Source organism: Falco rusticolus, chromosome 3 (assembly GCF_015220075.1).
Source record: "Falco rusticolus isolate bFalRus1 chromosome 3, bFalRus1.pri, whole genome shotgun sequence".
Classification (NCBI taxonomy): domain Eukaryota; kingdom Metazoa; phylum Chordata; class Aves; order Falconiformes; family Falconidae; genus Falco; species Falco rusticolus.
This window is the reverse complement of record NC_051189.1, coordinates 8962300-8978055: the sequence shown is the minus strand read 5'-3', so window position 1 is coordinate 8978055 and position 15756 is coordinate 8962300. Positions and strand designations below refer to the sequence as shown.

Below are 15756 nucleotides of genomic sequence, written 5' to 3'. Positions count from 1 at the left end.
ACCCTAGAGAAAACCTCATCATAAGGAGAGACCTCTCAGGAAGAAACAGCCTTAGCTGGTAAGTCCCTCATTTTATTTTCATCTTCCATTCAAGTACAGTGAAGCCTAAATCACATGGTGGTTTGATATACAGGGAATTGTTGCATTTTCTGTCCAAACTCTTTCAGATGCAATCTATTGATCTGAAATGTATTTCTTGAAAGCACAGTATGAGAGAGAGGAAAACCTCATTTAATCTACCCACTTCCCTTAGGTCTGCTCCCATGATGGCTATATTCATTTCTGTGGCAAGCGCTTTACTAAGGAAGGCTCCCATGCTTATACCTTCCACAATGTTACAGATGGAATTGAATTTTTCCTTGCAAACTTCATAAGGATGCTCTCAAAATACTATAACAGACATACTGAGAATATTCTGCACCAGCTAAGGAAAAAGGAAGAGGAACAGCATTTTTAGAGTATTTTAATATTGTAAACATGACCACAAATCATGCTTTAATCCTAGAATGTGCACCAAGAGAAAAACAAGACAAAACTATGTAAAAAGAAAACAAAAGACTTCTTGGGGACCTAAATTAAAGACTGTAGATTAGGCTGCATTCAACTGCAATGGGAAGCATACAGAGCTCTGCTTCTCCCTCTTCTAGTGTGACAATTTTCAATGACAGAGGCTTTATCTAATGTTTAAAATATTGCATAAGGTACGTACTAGCTAGGAATTTGAAAACCTTTTTTGCCTGAGGGATAGGTTTTGCTTATGGGTTAAAAAACGGGATGAAAAATAATCATTCTACAGACCTTTTTTGGCACCACTACTTCCAACAGTGTCAGAGCAGGCTGGCAGCTCCCTGGGGTAGGTGCCTGGGGCTCCCCAGGTGTGTGATGGCAGAGCCTGGCAGCCAGGGCCCGTCCCACCCCCAGCCAGGAGCAGGGCAGCTGGGGACAATGGGGCACCCCAGTCCTAGTCATTTGGCAACCCTCTGGAGACAGGGACCTGGCTTGACAGCGCCCATAACCAGGCAGGACAGGGCAGGGCAATCTGGAGACCAGCCCTGCTGCAGCATCACTGGGGCAGGGGCTGACGGCCCTAGGGGGCTGACACAGGTTCCTGGGTCATGGGAGGGTGGGGTGCCCCAGGGGGTTGATATGGAGCCCTGGGCTCCAGCCAGGGTGCGGGGTCCTGTTCGTGGGCTCCAGACCCTGAAAAGCAGAATGACAAGTCTATATGGAAATTCTGAAAGAGTAAAAAAAGACAGAGCCTTTGATTCGATAACATATCTGTGTGCCTCTTTCATGTAAACATTCCACTTACAGATAGAGTGGCAGACAAATGCTGATTAATGTGACCCTCAGAAAAAAAACCACCTACTATCATTCACCAATTAAGTTACAGAATACACGTGTAAGCAAAGATAAGTAAAAAGAAACTAGTATTGAACAGTATCCTCTCCTGACAATGAAGTTACAGAGTCTCAGGAAGTTATACTCTCCTAAATTTAAAATTTACAAATATGCTGGCAAATCATAAAGATGGTTACAAAGATATGAGTTAAATTTGCTGCTTATTGTATTTGATCAGAGCCTACCTGCAGTCTTAAAGACCAGACAAAGCCCACTGTACTGTTTCCGCTGCTGCTCTTGGGCTTCACAAACTCATCAAGGGAATGAAAATGCATTCTGGGGCAAGTTCAGAAAAGATGGACACCATGTAAGCAAAACCCGGAAGCCTTATTGTTGGGCTTTGTGTCCCCTGTTCACACAGGTAGTGATGGTGTGAAGGCTGCAAAGTTGAATACAGAAGGGAAGACAAATTCTGACTCAGCTGGTAAATATCAAATTTCATGGACAGATCACAGGTTTATTGGTGGTTTCTGGAGGTAGTTACTATTTTTTTCCTTCCTATTCGGACAATAACTGAATTATAGAGGTTCCCCAAATGTTATCTTTATTGTTATCATATTTTAAAATTGCTGCAAAATTTGTTCATAAATACCTTGTGCTTGTTTTTTAAGTAGAAGTTCAATAGATATGGAACTTGAGTTGATTTTACAAAGCTTTTGTTCAGTTTTTCTTAGGAGGTATCTCAACTACAGTTGTATTGTTTTTGCTGGACAATACTTCTGGAGAAGCATTGTCTTTATACGTAATTTTGGAAAAGCAACATTGCCATACATCATCACCAAGTTTGTTGTTCCCTATGGTTTACTACAAGACAAGATGTTATCAGCCACATTTATTGAGATTGTAACTGAAAATGTATGCATTGTTCTCAAAGATGAAGATTGATGGGAAACCACTGCATGCATGTTTATTGATATAATGTAGATTATGCATTAATTCTGAGACTAGCTATGTTTTTAAATCACAGGATTTGTGTGCATTACAAAAATCTCTGTTTATATGCAACTACTAATCAAAACAGTATCCTCAGTCAATTCTATATCCCTCATTTCCTTTTCACAACTTTACCACTACTGGTCTTTTCCCCACCTCTAGGGTGAATTAAACGTAATTTCTCAAAGTATGGAAGGCAAAAATGTGAACTTACTCAAACTTATTATTAAAGCAACAGCATGATTAACACAATATATCTGTAAAAATCTCATAAAATAGAGACACAAGAAATTAAGAGATTGAATAAATATATAACTAGCGTGTCTCCAACCATAAGCAGGCATCTTAGCATTAGCAAACTGGCAGATAATACAGCTCCTGGAATAGTACCTCAATATTGCTCCCTCTCATTTTCACTGTCACTACAAAGTTTCATTGCACTTTTGAAGCGCATTTCTGAAATTATTATCCTCAACAATACCAATACCCACAAAAGCTTGTGAAAGAGAAGATTAAACTGGAAAAGGGAAATGTAGATCAAGAAGCAGAGCTGTGTATGAATTACGGCACCTCTACAAGTTCAACCTAATGCTTTGCTTTTCTGTATCATTTCAGTCCCTCAGCCAAAATTTTAAGGGGAAAAAACAAAGAAGATTCGGTGTCCTAGTAATTCTTTCTTGTAGAACTAGAGATGTCAATAACCTATTGTCTAGAAAAAAAGAACCTGTTAGCACAATTAGAGGCAATAAAGTCGCTGCGGAGTTCCACAACTATAAAGACTGATCTGTAAAATTATTGCTAACATGTGTACTGGTCCTTAGGGGCAGAGTTTTTAAAGAGTCCAGTGCATTAATCCTCCAAGTCAGTGTCTTGGCTCTCACCCCAGTCAAGTTAAAAATTACAGTAATGTATTTGTGGCTTTAGGGTGAAATCTTATTCATTCCCTTTCCCTGAAGTTAAACAAATTTTATCCCATATGTAATTTCCTCACTTTTTTTAGATGGAACATCAGCCTTCCTTGTTTAAAAACAGAGAACTTACAATTAATTGTTCATATATCCCTTGTGAAAAATCAAGGACACAGAGAGAAACCCCTGTTCACAGAATTCCATTCTGGAAAAACAGACATTTACACACACTTGCAATGGAATGCTTTTCTCACACGAAGATCTTTAACTTTCATAATAGATACAGGAAAACATTTTAGACCTTAACACAAGTTTTTTTTAATATTCTCAGTACACCTGAAAATATATGAATGTCTACAAGTACAGAAACCCAACCCCAACAAGCTTAATTAACATCAACATTAGAAACCTTTTCCAATGTCCCATAGAAGGTAAAAGCAAAACCTGGCAATGGTGAGCAGATAGCAATTTCACACCTAAGAGAACGACTGTAAAGGATGCAGCAACAGAATCCAAACTACATGATCATTCATGTCCCACTGCTTTCACATCAGGACTTTAAATCTGGTTGAACAAATAAACACAGTGCTTCACCAGGTCTTGCCTGGGATAGAGGTAATTTTCTTCATAGCAGCTCATATGGTGCTGTTTTGGATTTGTGACCAAACCAGTGCTGGTAATTCAGGGATGTTTTAGTTATTGCTGAGCAGTGCTTACACAGAGCCAAGGCCTTTGCTGTTTCTCACCCCACCCCACCAGTGCGTAGGCTGGAGATGTGTAAGAAGGTGGGAAGCGACACAGCTGGGACAACCAACCACAGTTGACCAAAGGGGCATCCCACATCATACAATGTCACATTCAGCAATAAAAGCTGGGGGAAGAAGGAGGAAAGAGGAGTGTTCGGACTTAGGATGATTTTCTTTCCAAGGAGCCATTACACATGATAGAGCTCTGCTTTCCTGAGGATGGCTGAACATCTGCCTGCCTGTGGACTGGCTAGAAGACAATGGACATATTATGAGCAATCCAGACCAAGTACCTTTGTTGTAATAGCAGGCCAAGCAGGCTGAAGCTGTAACAAGCTGCAGCTGTTGTGAAAGACATATGCAAGGCCAAGAGAGACAAAGAAACTGTGTACTGGCAGAGAGATAAGAAAGTTGGACTATTAAGGAACTGTACGTTGGAAAGAGATAAAGGAGTTGGACTGAAAAATAAGAAAATAGAACGTCCAAACAAAATGTAGGTGAGGAGCATGGATACCACGCCGTAACCAATCATAGAGTGCAGGAGAGTGAATAGACAAGCAGCTTTAGCCTATTAGCAACCTAGAAGCAATGTGTGTGCTTTGTGCTAGTGTATAAATTGCTGTGTATCCCTTTAAAGTCGCATGAACTTGATCACATTGGCCGTATAAGTTGTGTTCGAACCTTCTGCATCAACACCTGCCAATGGGAAGCTGTGAATTAATTCCTTGTTTTGCTTTGAATGCATGTACAGCTTTTGTTTTACTTACTGAACTGTCCTTAACCTATGAGTTTTCTCACTTTTAACCCTCCTGTTCTCTCCCTCATCCTATTGTGGGGGGAGCGAGTGAGGGTTGAGGGGCTGTGTGCAGCTTAGCTGCCTGCTGGGGTTGGCCCACAATAACCAGACATTATGTTGTAAGTGTAAAAATATTATCTGTGTATTTATAGATGAAAGTTTTTTTTTTTTTAAAAAAAAAAAGTTGTCTACCAACAAAAAGAATGCAGTTACCATACTGCAGCAGTCCTGGTTAGGAAGCTAAGATAATAATATGATCTGGGAACTTGCCAATTCCCAATTAGTGGTTACAGAAGCATGTTCCGATTTTTTTTTTTTTATTATTATTTTTTTAAATGATAACTCGTGGCTGGACAACACAGATTGTCTATAGTAGTCGTTCATAATACCAGATGATGAAAGGGTAACAAACACAAAAGCAAACAGAACAAAACAATCAAGGAATAGTTTCTTCCCTATTTCTGAAATCAATCTCTAATACACATGGTACATCTCGTAGCACAGGGGGAAAAAAAAGGTTGGAACATCAGGCAGTCTTTTTGCCCCTGATTTTCTGCCTCCTATGCCTGTCCTTTTTGACTACTGATGATTGGTGCTGGAAGAGATAGTGGTGGTAGGTAACCAGCAAAGAAGTACAGTGCCAGAACAGTAGTCCTGGTGAGTGATCAATCCATCTTATGCACTTCAAGGCCTGCTTCAGCAGGCGGACCGCAAAATCTCCCGGGGGTGGATGGCAAAAATTGCATCAGGATACACAGGCAAGACGATAGCCTAGCAAACAGCAGTCTTTGTAAGAAACACTGAAATAGGTTGTACAGATCTTTGCTCTAAAGCAGTGTTGCTGCTTTGGTGTTACACTTGTTATTACACATCTGCAATGCACCAATTTGCCCCTCCTTTTGGTATACCTCAGGTTAGCACAGACCCTTCTGTGCAGTTTCCATGCTAGTGGAAAACAAGGCGTAAACAGCAAGGTTTCAGTTGTACCAATGCCCTCATAAAATCATCAGCTGTACCAAACCGGAACTTAGAAAACTAACAGAAACAGTGGATTACTCAACTTCTCATATCTCTCTGCCCATCCATCTGATGGCCTGAGTTATCCTTCGGATAACTAAGGAAAACTGTAACAATATATCATTATTTTGAACACACAAGAAAACTGCGAGAATTGAGTCCATTGTTCAGAGTTTATCTTAAAAGTGTGAAAACTGTAGGTGTAGAAAATCCAGTGTTTACTTGAAATTGAAAGCAAAGAATATTACAATATCTACATTACTCTTAGCTGAGAGCTGGCACATGACGCTCTCAAACAAGTGTTCATGACAACATTTTTAGATGGAGCACCTATTTGTGTTCCTTCAGGAATGGAGGACTGCATTTCACAGTACCTGGTAGAATTAGAAAAAGAGGTAAGACACCTTCAAATTTTGAGTTTAAATTTCTAGTGATTCTCTTGACAACAACCTGTTGACTTTGGCAATTATATATGCTAGAGACGTAATTTCTGTTACAATATATCAGAAACTCCTTGATGGAAAATAAACATATGAAAACCTGAATATGGAATACAGTTATTAAAACTTCAAGATAAAATTACAGCGCTATGTGTAAAAAAAAATATATTTTAATCCTACACATTTATCAAGATGTACCACTAATAAAAATAACTTTCAGACCAATTCTTCACTGTGACCTCATCTAGATATTAAGTGGAAACCAATCACATATAATTAAGTTGGAGTTTTTACTAATAGCTGAAAATAAGCAGTATGCAATGCAAGCACAAGTGAGATTTTGAAGTTTCACCATAGATATTTCCTTACCTAACTCAAACAGGACATGTAATTAGCAAAATGTTATGATTAATGGAATCACCCCTACTGTTTTTTAAAGATTTAATTATTGAATGATAACAGTTTAAGAGCTCATATGTAAAAACTTTGATAGAGGAGGTGAAGTTTACTTTAAGGCTGCTACAGAAAACTGGGCATCAGCTGTGGTGTCTTAGTTACGGAGTTAGGGGAACATCATAAAAGTATTCCTTTAGAGTAAAAGCATTCAATTTATGTACGATACTTCTATAGCCCCATAAGGTCATCGAAATTATATTGGAGACACCCAGCATGAAGCAAAGAGATAGTTAAACACAGGACTCTCCAGTTTCAGTTAGCACTCCAATATGAACCAACCAGTGTATCAGGAGAGAATCATTATACCCAGTAAACAAATTTATTTTAAACAGATGACACTAAGAAAGATATTTCAACTAAAAAAACCCCAAGATTTCTTAATATAAAAAAGAAGGATGCTCATCCAAGGAAGTGGCAAAATTTGATTTCTGAAATTATTTTACTAACTAGTATGATTTCCTATGTACGGCTGAGACATAGGGTCATGAAATACTTTATCATTACTCCAATTATTACAGTAGATTCTTGTCTGGGATACTATGACACTGTTCTACTAAAGCAAAGGGGACTGGAAAGTCTATACAATTCCTCTTTATGCCAATTTATTTTCTCTAAAATAAGGAAATGAGGTAGACCTTAAACCATTAAATCCGTAATTATTGCCTCAGTATTAAAAGAACTTAATTATAATAGATTCTGTTAATTAACAATGGGGGTTTTAAACATTTATTTAGCAATATCAAATTGGTGAATAACTTGATAAACAATGAATATTTTTTCCTGTTTTACAGAGGAATACACATGCAACTTTAAAATTACATTCTACATACTATAATACAACAAAATCTGTCTTTCTCATATGAAATACGGCCAAGAACTTCTAAGAAAGGGTAAGAATAATAACTACAGAAGACAAAAAGTCTTGAGATTCAGGGGTTGCTCATTTAGTGTTTATGAGGTGCATCTCTATATTTGGAAGCATCTGTTCAGCCACTATATTTATTATTTGTATTGTGCTCTCAGTCAGGAACCAAACTGCATAATTAGCAAATATGTCATTTCTTATAGGGATACTTGGGGCCATTCTTCATATTATTGTGCAGACAGAAAGCAGAAGGAGTTTGACACTCTTCTCACACTTCACAATTAGCCTGTACTAATTTGCAGTGATGTTCTTTCATAAATAGGCATACCCATTTCTTTACTATTTAATATTTTCAAGACAAAATAACACAAACAAGCTGATACATGATTAAGATCTTTGTAACATTACTGCTTAACAGCAGATCATTATATATACAAATAAACACAAATATCGAATGTTTTTTCACAGTCATTAAATTAAATGATAAATGTGTTTCTCTCCCATCCCACCACTGTCCACATTTCAATTCAAAACTGCAATGTATGAAGGTTTTATCTCTTATTTCATCTGAACTGCTGATTTGAAAGGACAAATGCCCCACAGATTAATTCACTCTGTGTGTTCTGTTCGGAAAGACTGATGCATCTGGGAATGCTTCTGGGAAGAACTGTGTGTAGCTAACAACCTCCAGATATGGGTTTACTGTATAAGCGGTAAAACTGGACTATTGGTTTCACTTTCATTCCTGAAACGCGTCAACTGAAAGTGGGCTGCTATAGCTGCTAGAAAAAGCACACAGTCTAATTTGAGGTTTCCTCAGGAAAAAATGAGCTTCTGGGGTCGGGTTCCCAGTCAAAAGTTGACCGTGGCTTTTTGATGAGCCACACTTGACATAAGCAAAGAATAACCAGTAATACATCATTCAGCAAGTTCGTTGATCAAAACCCCTAAAGGTTTGGTAAAGGTGGGTGTTTGTTTTCCCGTTTTCCCAGGAAAAGTTTTCATGTATATTTGGGCATTTCAAAAGATAAGTTCGGGGGGGGGGGGGGGGGGGGGATGGGAAACTGTATTACAATACTAAGTATATTAGTACATTATTTGCTCTATTATTCACTAATAACAACTTTGTATTTTATTTTATTTTTACAGTGACATTAATGGTACTCTAAAAGGATATGTGACTCATCTTTTCTGGAGTTCCCTGAATATTTTGATCTATAAAATCATATAATCCTATACGCATAATCTTTGCAAATATAGCTAGGATCTAGACATTGACTTTTTCTCTATCTTTCATCAGCATTATTAATACATACTTACTTATGAAAAATCAGCAGAATGTTTTGCTACAACTGGGGAGGAAAGCAAACAGGAACCAGTGCAGGCTGTCACAGCTAATTACTAATTACATAGCTAATTATTATTGCATCTCACAGCTAATTACTAAAAGTAATTAATAAATACAAATACAAAACACTTCCTAGAAAGCCACTAGAACTCAAAGGATTTAAAAAATCTTATGTTCTGATATTCACAGTCATAACAACATAATTGCAGCAAATTTCTACACACAGAGTTTACAATTTTTCCTTCCTAGGGGAGAGAAAAAAAAAACCAAACCAAAAAACCCCAAACCAACAACAAACCAAAACAAAACACAGGCCCTAGAGCCAATCAACTGAAAACTTAAAGATTATTGCAAGTTGCCAAATCTGGTAGCCTGATGGAGATGGGGCTGCTGCAGTTCCCCGGTTTTAACCAGTGATATAGAAGCAGTAGTGAGGCTGAATGTGTGTTCCCAAGAGGCACGCACAGAGATGCAACACATACACACAAGTGGGTGACAGAGAGAGAAACATTCAGCACTCAAACACCATGGCACAAGCAGCTTCATCCTTCCCTGGCAGATCAGAAGGAAGGATGGTTTATATAGCTGGTAATATGTACATGTACTCAACACGGACCTCTCCTGTAACTCGTCTTACGACACTTGTTCTGTCCAGTAGCTGGAACCTGGATCCACAGTCTTCACAGCTGCTGGCACCCAGACATACAAGCCTGAGGCCTGCAGCTCCCCTCCAGCTGAAGGGATTCACACATCCCCACTCACCCCAGCATACTATGGATCCCCCAGTACTGGGCTTTACACACTAAGCATACCCAGTAAAGTGGCTCTGGACCTCCTGGACCCCCAATGCCCAGTGGCATCCCCACATATATATTACGAACCCCCAGTATCTGGCTGTGGCACCCTGGAGCCTGGCTCCTGGCTCCCTGGTCTCCCCTTGCCTCATGCACAGAGACACACAGATGCAAACAGCCCTCTCAGTCAACCCCCAGATTACACAGTCACTCCAGGCTGGTCTGGACCTCTTGGCCCCTCCAACAGCTGACTCGTGAGCCCTCTGGTCTCTCCAGTATCTGGCCGAGACTTTTGGCCATGTGGATACCCATCACCCAAGCTGCTCATCTGACTCGCTGGCTACTCCGTCCTGACACCTGATAGTGATCCCACACTGACATACACACCAATGCAATGCACACAGGCTCTTCACCTTCCAGTTTGCTGACAACACAGACACACAGGCTCCACTGATCCATGGTCCAGCTCCAGTTGCTGGCACTTAAACCTCTGTGCACACTTGCATACAGATAGAGAGCCCCTTTTACTCAGGAAAATAGATAGGGAGCATAAGTAGATACAGGACAGACTGTGCTGATCAAGCACAGGGCATGACCAGACAACGGTGCTGAGCAAGAGCCTTTTTACACGAGTGGCCCCTTTTATCCCCTTATCCCTCTATTTTCACTTGTTGCTTCTTGCCTAATCCATCTCAATCCCTCCCTTTTCTTGCCTATGATCCTTCCTCTAAACATGCAAGAATAAGTCTAGCACAATATCATACAGCTCTTCCCTGCATCCCCTAATGTGTCCTGTACCCCTGTAGGCAGTATAGTTCCCTCAGCCTGAAGGGTGATCAGGGCAGCATCTCCTCTTGACTCCTCATGATGAGTTTTGGGCCTGGCCCACCGGGCTGAGGCTTTTCTGGGAGGAACCCAAGCTCAAGTCTCTAACTAGGGCAGGGGGGTTACTGTCCCAGCACTGCACCTTCACCCTCCTTCTGGTGGGTGGAGACAAGCCTTATCTCAGATAAGCTAACAAAGGTGTTCTTCTGCCAAGAAAACACAGGGTTTTTTAATTCAAAAATTGTAATTTGGTGCTGACCCACTATTACATTTCAGATGTGTGAGTTCTAAAATCCTGTTTAAACTATGTTAAACTAAGCTTCTAAGAATTTCAAGTCTTCAGATAGTAAGTTGTTCAAAACCAAGTTTAGGCAGCACTAACCTAGAAGCAGAAGACTTCTTAAGATGAATATTCACACTTGAGCTATGAACACCTTGGTGTCTGCATCTGATAGCTCCAAGAAGCCTGACTGATAGCCATAAAAGATCCTAAGGCTTCACAAATATTACACTCAGTCATGAATATTGGGATGTTTCTCTTTCTCTTCTTCCCTTTTTTTGCCCCTTCTTTCTTGAAAGGAAGTTTGCGCGTGCAGTGTAAATTCAGAAATCTTCGAGGGAAAAATAAAGTTAAGATGGAATTGAACAATTGAAGCCTTACGAAAAACAGGTCATAGAAACGCTTGCAAATTCAGCCAAGTGATGTTTTTAGAAAATTAGTCTTAAACCCAAGAAATTAGAAGTGAAATTTCATAGTGAAACACTTTATTCCTCAAGACATTCCCATCATTTCCAATTTTCTACTTTTTCCCATTATAACATGCCAAATTAATTAACTGTTATTCTGCAATTAAAAAAAGACAACTTATCAAATCAAAATGGTTTCTCCAGGTTTTTTTCCACTGTTTCACTGCCTAATTACCTCATAAAATATTTATTCATTCACTGTTTCAATAGACTAAGGTATGGCATCAGAATAATTTTCATATTCTACACACATATCAAAAACAGTTTAGGTTCATAAAGAATTAGTATGTCTTGTCAAAGCCTAAGACTTGAGAAGTGAAAATACAGTCCTAACTGCTTTCTTTACAACATACAAACAGCAATATAACAATACTATTTTCTTTTGTGATACAGACCTGATACTGAGAACATCCATTATGATTCTTTACTGACTGAATAGCAGCTCCACACTACAAGTTCCACAACATTACAAAAATAAAAATATAGGCCATTGCCTCAGAGTGCCAAAACAGAAGCAGAGATGTAGACCAAGGTCGTATTTCTAAGTCAAACAAGGGGAGAGAAAACTTGAGCAATGTATCACTATCTTCCATGCCTCTTAGCTGTTACCATGTACCCCCGAGCAGTTTTAGCCTGTGCCAGCCAGTACTCTGCCAGACTGTATTCACACGTGGCTGGGTAAGGTGTCTGCAGCGTTTGTTCCAGAAACACTGTATGTCTGAACAGGACTGCATCACATTTGCCTCCTAGCACCTTATACAGTCCTTCCATGTAACCCTGTCAGGCTTTGCTCTCTCAGTCCTATCTAACATGAGCTCACAAATTTATAGAATAACTTAGGGCGAGAGAGACCTCTGGGGGTCACTGACTCCAGCCTCCTACTCAAAGCAGGCCCAACCTCTAAGCTAGCTGAGATGGCACAGATACACCTCTCTTGCAATGAAGCAAGCACATACCTTCAAGTTCCAAAGAGATTAAAATACACAAGCAAAGACACTGAAATGTAAAAATGTTACAATGAAAACTATTTACAGTATACTTACTTCACTTCAGCACATTTTAATAATCATTATTCTTCCCTACAGTTAAGCGTAGGATCACTGTATTTCATTCTTTCAATATTAAAGCTTTGATATAGACAGGGAAAAACTGTTACAAAATTCAGATAAAAAAGTACTTTCTTAAATGATAATTCATTATTAAGGACTATAAATGCATACTAAAATTATATCGTATTAATATTCAAGATAATGCTCTTCAGAAAATCTAAAACTAGTAACAACCCTCATTCCCAAAAGAAATTTTTTCTCTCTTTAAAAAAAAACAGTTTGGATTCATTATGCATAACTTACACTTTGTGGAAAAAAGGAGAGGGCAATGCATAGATTTTAAGCATAAATATTTCAGCTCGTTCTACTTCTTGATTCATAGAATAAATTTTCAGTGAAATGGCAATACTGCAGTTTTATAAATACAAGAATGATATTAATTTATTATGTTATATGTGTTGAAGCACACATTCAATAATCCTCCTAAGCCTACCCTTCAGGCAACAGAAACCACTTAAAATCATAATGTATTAGGCACACTCGAGTCACTTCCTAAAAAGAGGGTTGAAAAGATGAAAAAGTGCTATTTGAGTTTCCTGAATGGCTCAGATCATGGCATGATGCAGAATTAATTCTGTACACAGTAGGCTCATTTTAGTACTCAACAAAACATAGCAATTCTTAAATTTCATAGTGTTAAAGCAAGAAGTAGGATATAATTGGAAATAAGGAAAAAAATAAAATCCCACCCACCTGCATTTTGTACATTGGATTTCATCTACCAGATTTAGTTAAGTGAAACATGTTAGGACAAATCACACTGGCAGAAATATAAAATACCTACCTGTTTTAGGGTCAACAGAGAAATATGGCTGTCCCTGAAGAATACTGTACACTACCCTGGCACTGTTTCCGTATGTAGGGTCATCTGCATCTGTGGCTGTCACCTGTAGAACAGACGTACCTGTATATACAGGAAAATAAAAGTTAATTGATAATAAAAACAACTTTCTAACAAATACAAAAATGTCTTTTGAAACCTCTACTGTCTTCAAATTCTACAACTGAGAGATTAGTAATATTTTCTCGGTATGTTATTATTATATCATATTTTTAAAGAAAACTGGTTATACTAATTTGAATATATATATATATAAAACTTAATTACATATATATAGACATATTCATAGTACCTACATAGCAGGCATATCTATGCATGTTCACACATATACATCCAAAACTTGGATACTGCTTAGACTTCTAAACAACTCATATTTAAGGAATTCAGAGTTATCTTCATTCACAATACAAATCAATGCTGAAATGCATCTTTAAAATAATTTGCATAAATGCCCCCAAATCAATAAAAGATACTAAGTGAATCAAAAAATCTAGCTATTGGAAGGCATCAAAGATCTAAAACCAAAATAATTACTAGAACCTTTGTGAGAATTCCAACAACGGATCCAAGTTAGGAAGATAAGGAGTTCAAAAGATGAATATTTGCTGTTAATAAAACCATTAGAAACATAAAATCGCAATTTCTAGCACGTCACGAAGTGGGATAACCTATAAGTAACACTTTTAGAAAAGAAAATGCATAAGTACTGAACAGATAGAATAGAGAAAAGTGATTTTACATTTCACTGTATTTTTCAAGACATTTAATCATTAATCTTTTTTGCTATCACTGTTCAACAGTTCACATAAGAAATCAGTCAATGAAAGACTGCAAGTTAATAAAGGTTCAGTCTTCATCCACTTGTTTATCCTTCTACAGACACTGCTCTCCACAGACTCCTTTGCCCAGTATTAAAATATTGGAATAATCCGAACAGGCTGCTCTTGTGTAATTCTGCATCTGAAAGTAGTTTCTCAGTTAAATTAACCACTGAGGCATCACCTCCACTCTGGGGTGTTAAATTTCACATCTTAGTTGTGAGAAGTATGCTTTTGAATTGAATCCCTTGATTTCCCCCACTTCTTGTACTTTGATTTGCCTCATGGAACCATTTCAGACCACATTAACTAGATTCCTTCGGATGAAACTAAACCAGATGCGCTTTAGAAGCCTACCTGATCTATTCTGACTGCTAATGGGCATTTAGTCTCAGACACCAGGAGAGAACTAGTCTGAAATCAGACTTCCCAAAAACATACGGTGCGGACATCAGATCCTCAGTTCCAACTTCACAGACTGGTTTTCATTGCACAGAACTGTTTGTTAATGTGCACATCCTCAGTGTACACTGGGAATAGAAATACCTAAAATCATGGAGTCTCACTTCCAGTACAGGAAAGCAAGCATTTGAATCCTTGCAGATTTGCATTCTTCATTCTTTGAGAAACTATTCATTCAATTGTGTCACACAAACTTGGATACCAAAAGTTGCTTTTTGTGTCTCTACAGGAAATTTAGTAAAAGGTACAGGAAATATGCCTGCACACTTGAATGTGTTGTCTTCTGGTCTCTGAGTAGCCCAAATGCATATAGTCTTATTGATAAATATATTCACATGGCAGATATAAGGATACCTTGATGAATTTGAAGTTGAATATTGTAATCAAATAGTGGTGGAGCTAGTAGTTTGTTCACAGTTAATCGGGAGTTAATGGTAACATTGACTTTTTTTTTATTATTATTATTTTGTTTTTGATTGCATACAACAAAAACCAGCCACTCCAATAGGTATGGTCAGTCACCTACCAGAGTTTGCTACCCAGAGTGCTGGGCAACTTCTGTACCTTTTTATCTATAGATTTTCCCATTAACAGCAGCTGCCTACTCATCTAACAGGCTGAGTTCCCATTTGCACTTTTTCAGAAGAAAATACCGATTTCATGGTTCTCTCATTCTTCAGAGACTGGCTTCCCTCCCTTCCTTATTTTAAAAGGTAGGGGTTAGAATCTGAGTGCTTGTATTGCTCATTGATGTGGGACAAAGAAACAGGGCTAGTGAAAGGCGGTATCTCACATAAGCAGCTGACAGGTCATTTTAGCATGAATGGAATGCTATTACAACTTAAAATCCACCACAGTAATTTTCTAATACATCTGTATCTCTCTCCTAAGAAACACCTGATAACAGTAATTTGGTATTGAATAGTGGCAAAGTGTTCTCTTTCCATCTAAAAGAACACTTGGAATCACAAGTTTTAACTTCCCCCCCCCCCCCCCTCCATCTCTGAAAACCACATTCAGTGCAATGTAGCTCATCTGATGCTTAACGTTTTCACTGTATGACACAAGCACACTCAGCAGCTTAATAGACATATCTATACTGGCCTTCTGCCTAACTCTTGCCTGATTTGCTAAGCAGAGGAAAGGCAGCCTGTGAAAGCTATCGTTTAGAAAGCCTTGTGAGAAGAAAGGTGAAGAGGGTACCTTTACCTTCCAATTCTTCCAATACGCCCTTCTAAGTTAGAATCATT

General features: G+C 38.4%; 1 protein-coding gene across 7 annotated transcripts in view; it reads right to left on the bottom strand.

The window, feature by feature from the left end:
* The window catches only part of CDH18 (cadherin 18), a 378826-nt gene that overhangs the window by 126312 nt on the left and 236758 nt on the right, over positions 1 to 15756 (bottom strand). For all 7 annotated transcript variants that reach the window (XM_037381369.1, XM_037381368.1, XM_037381373.1 and 4 more), the window contains one exon: positions 13170 to 13289. In XM_037381369.1, the coding sequence (XP_037237266.1) occupies positions 13170 to 13289 (120 nt within the window). The remainder of the gene's footprint in view (positions 1 to 13169; positions 13290 to 15756) is intronic.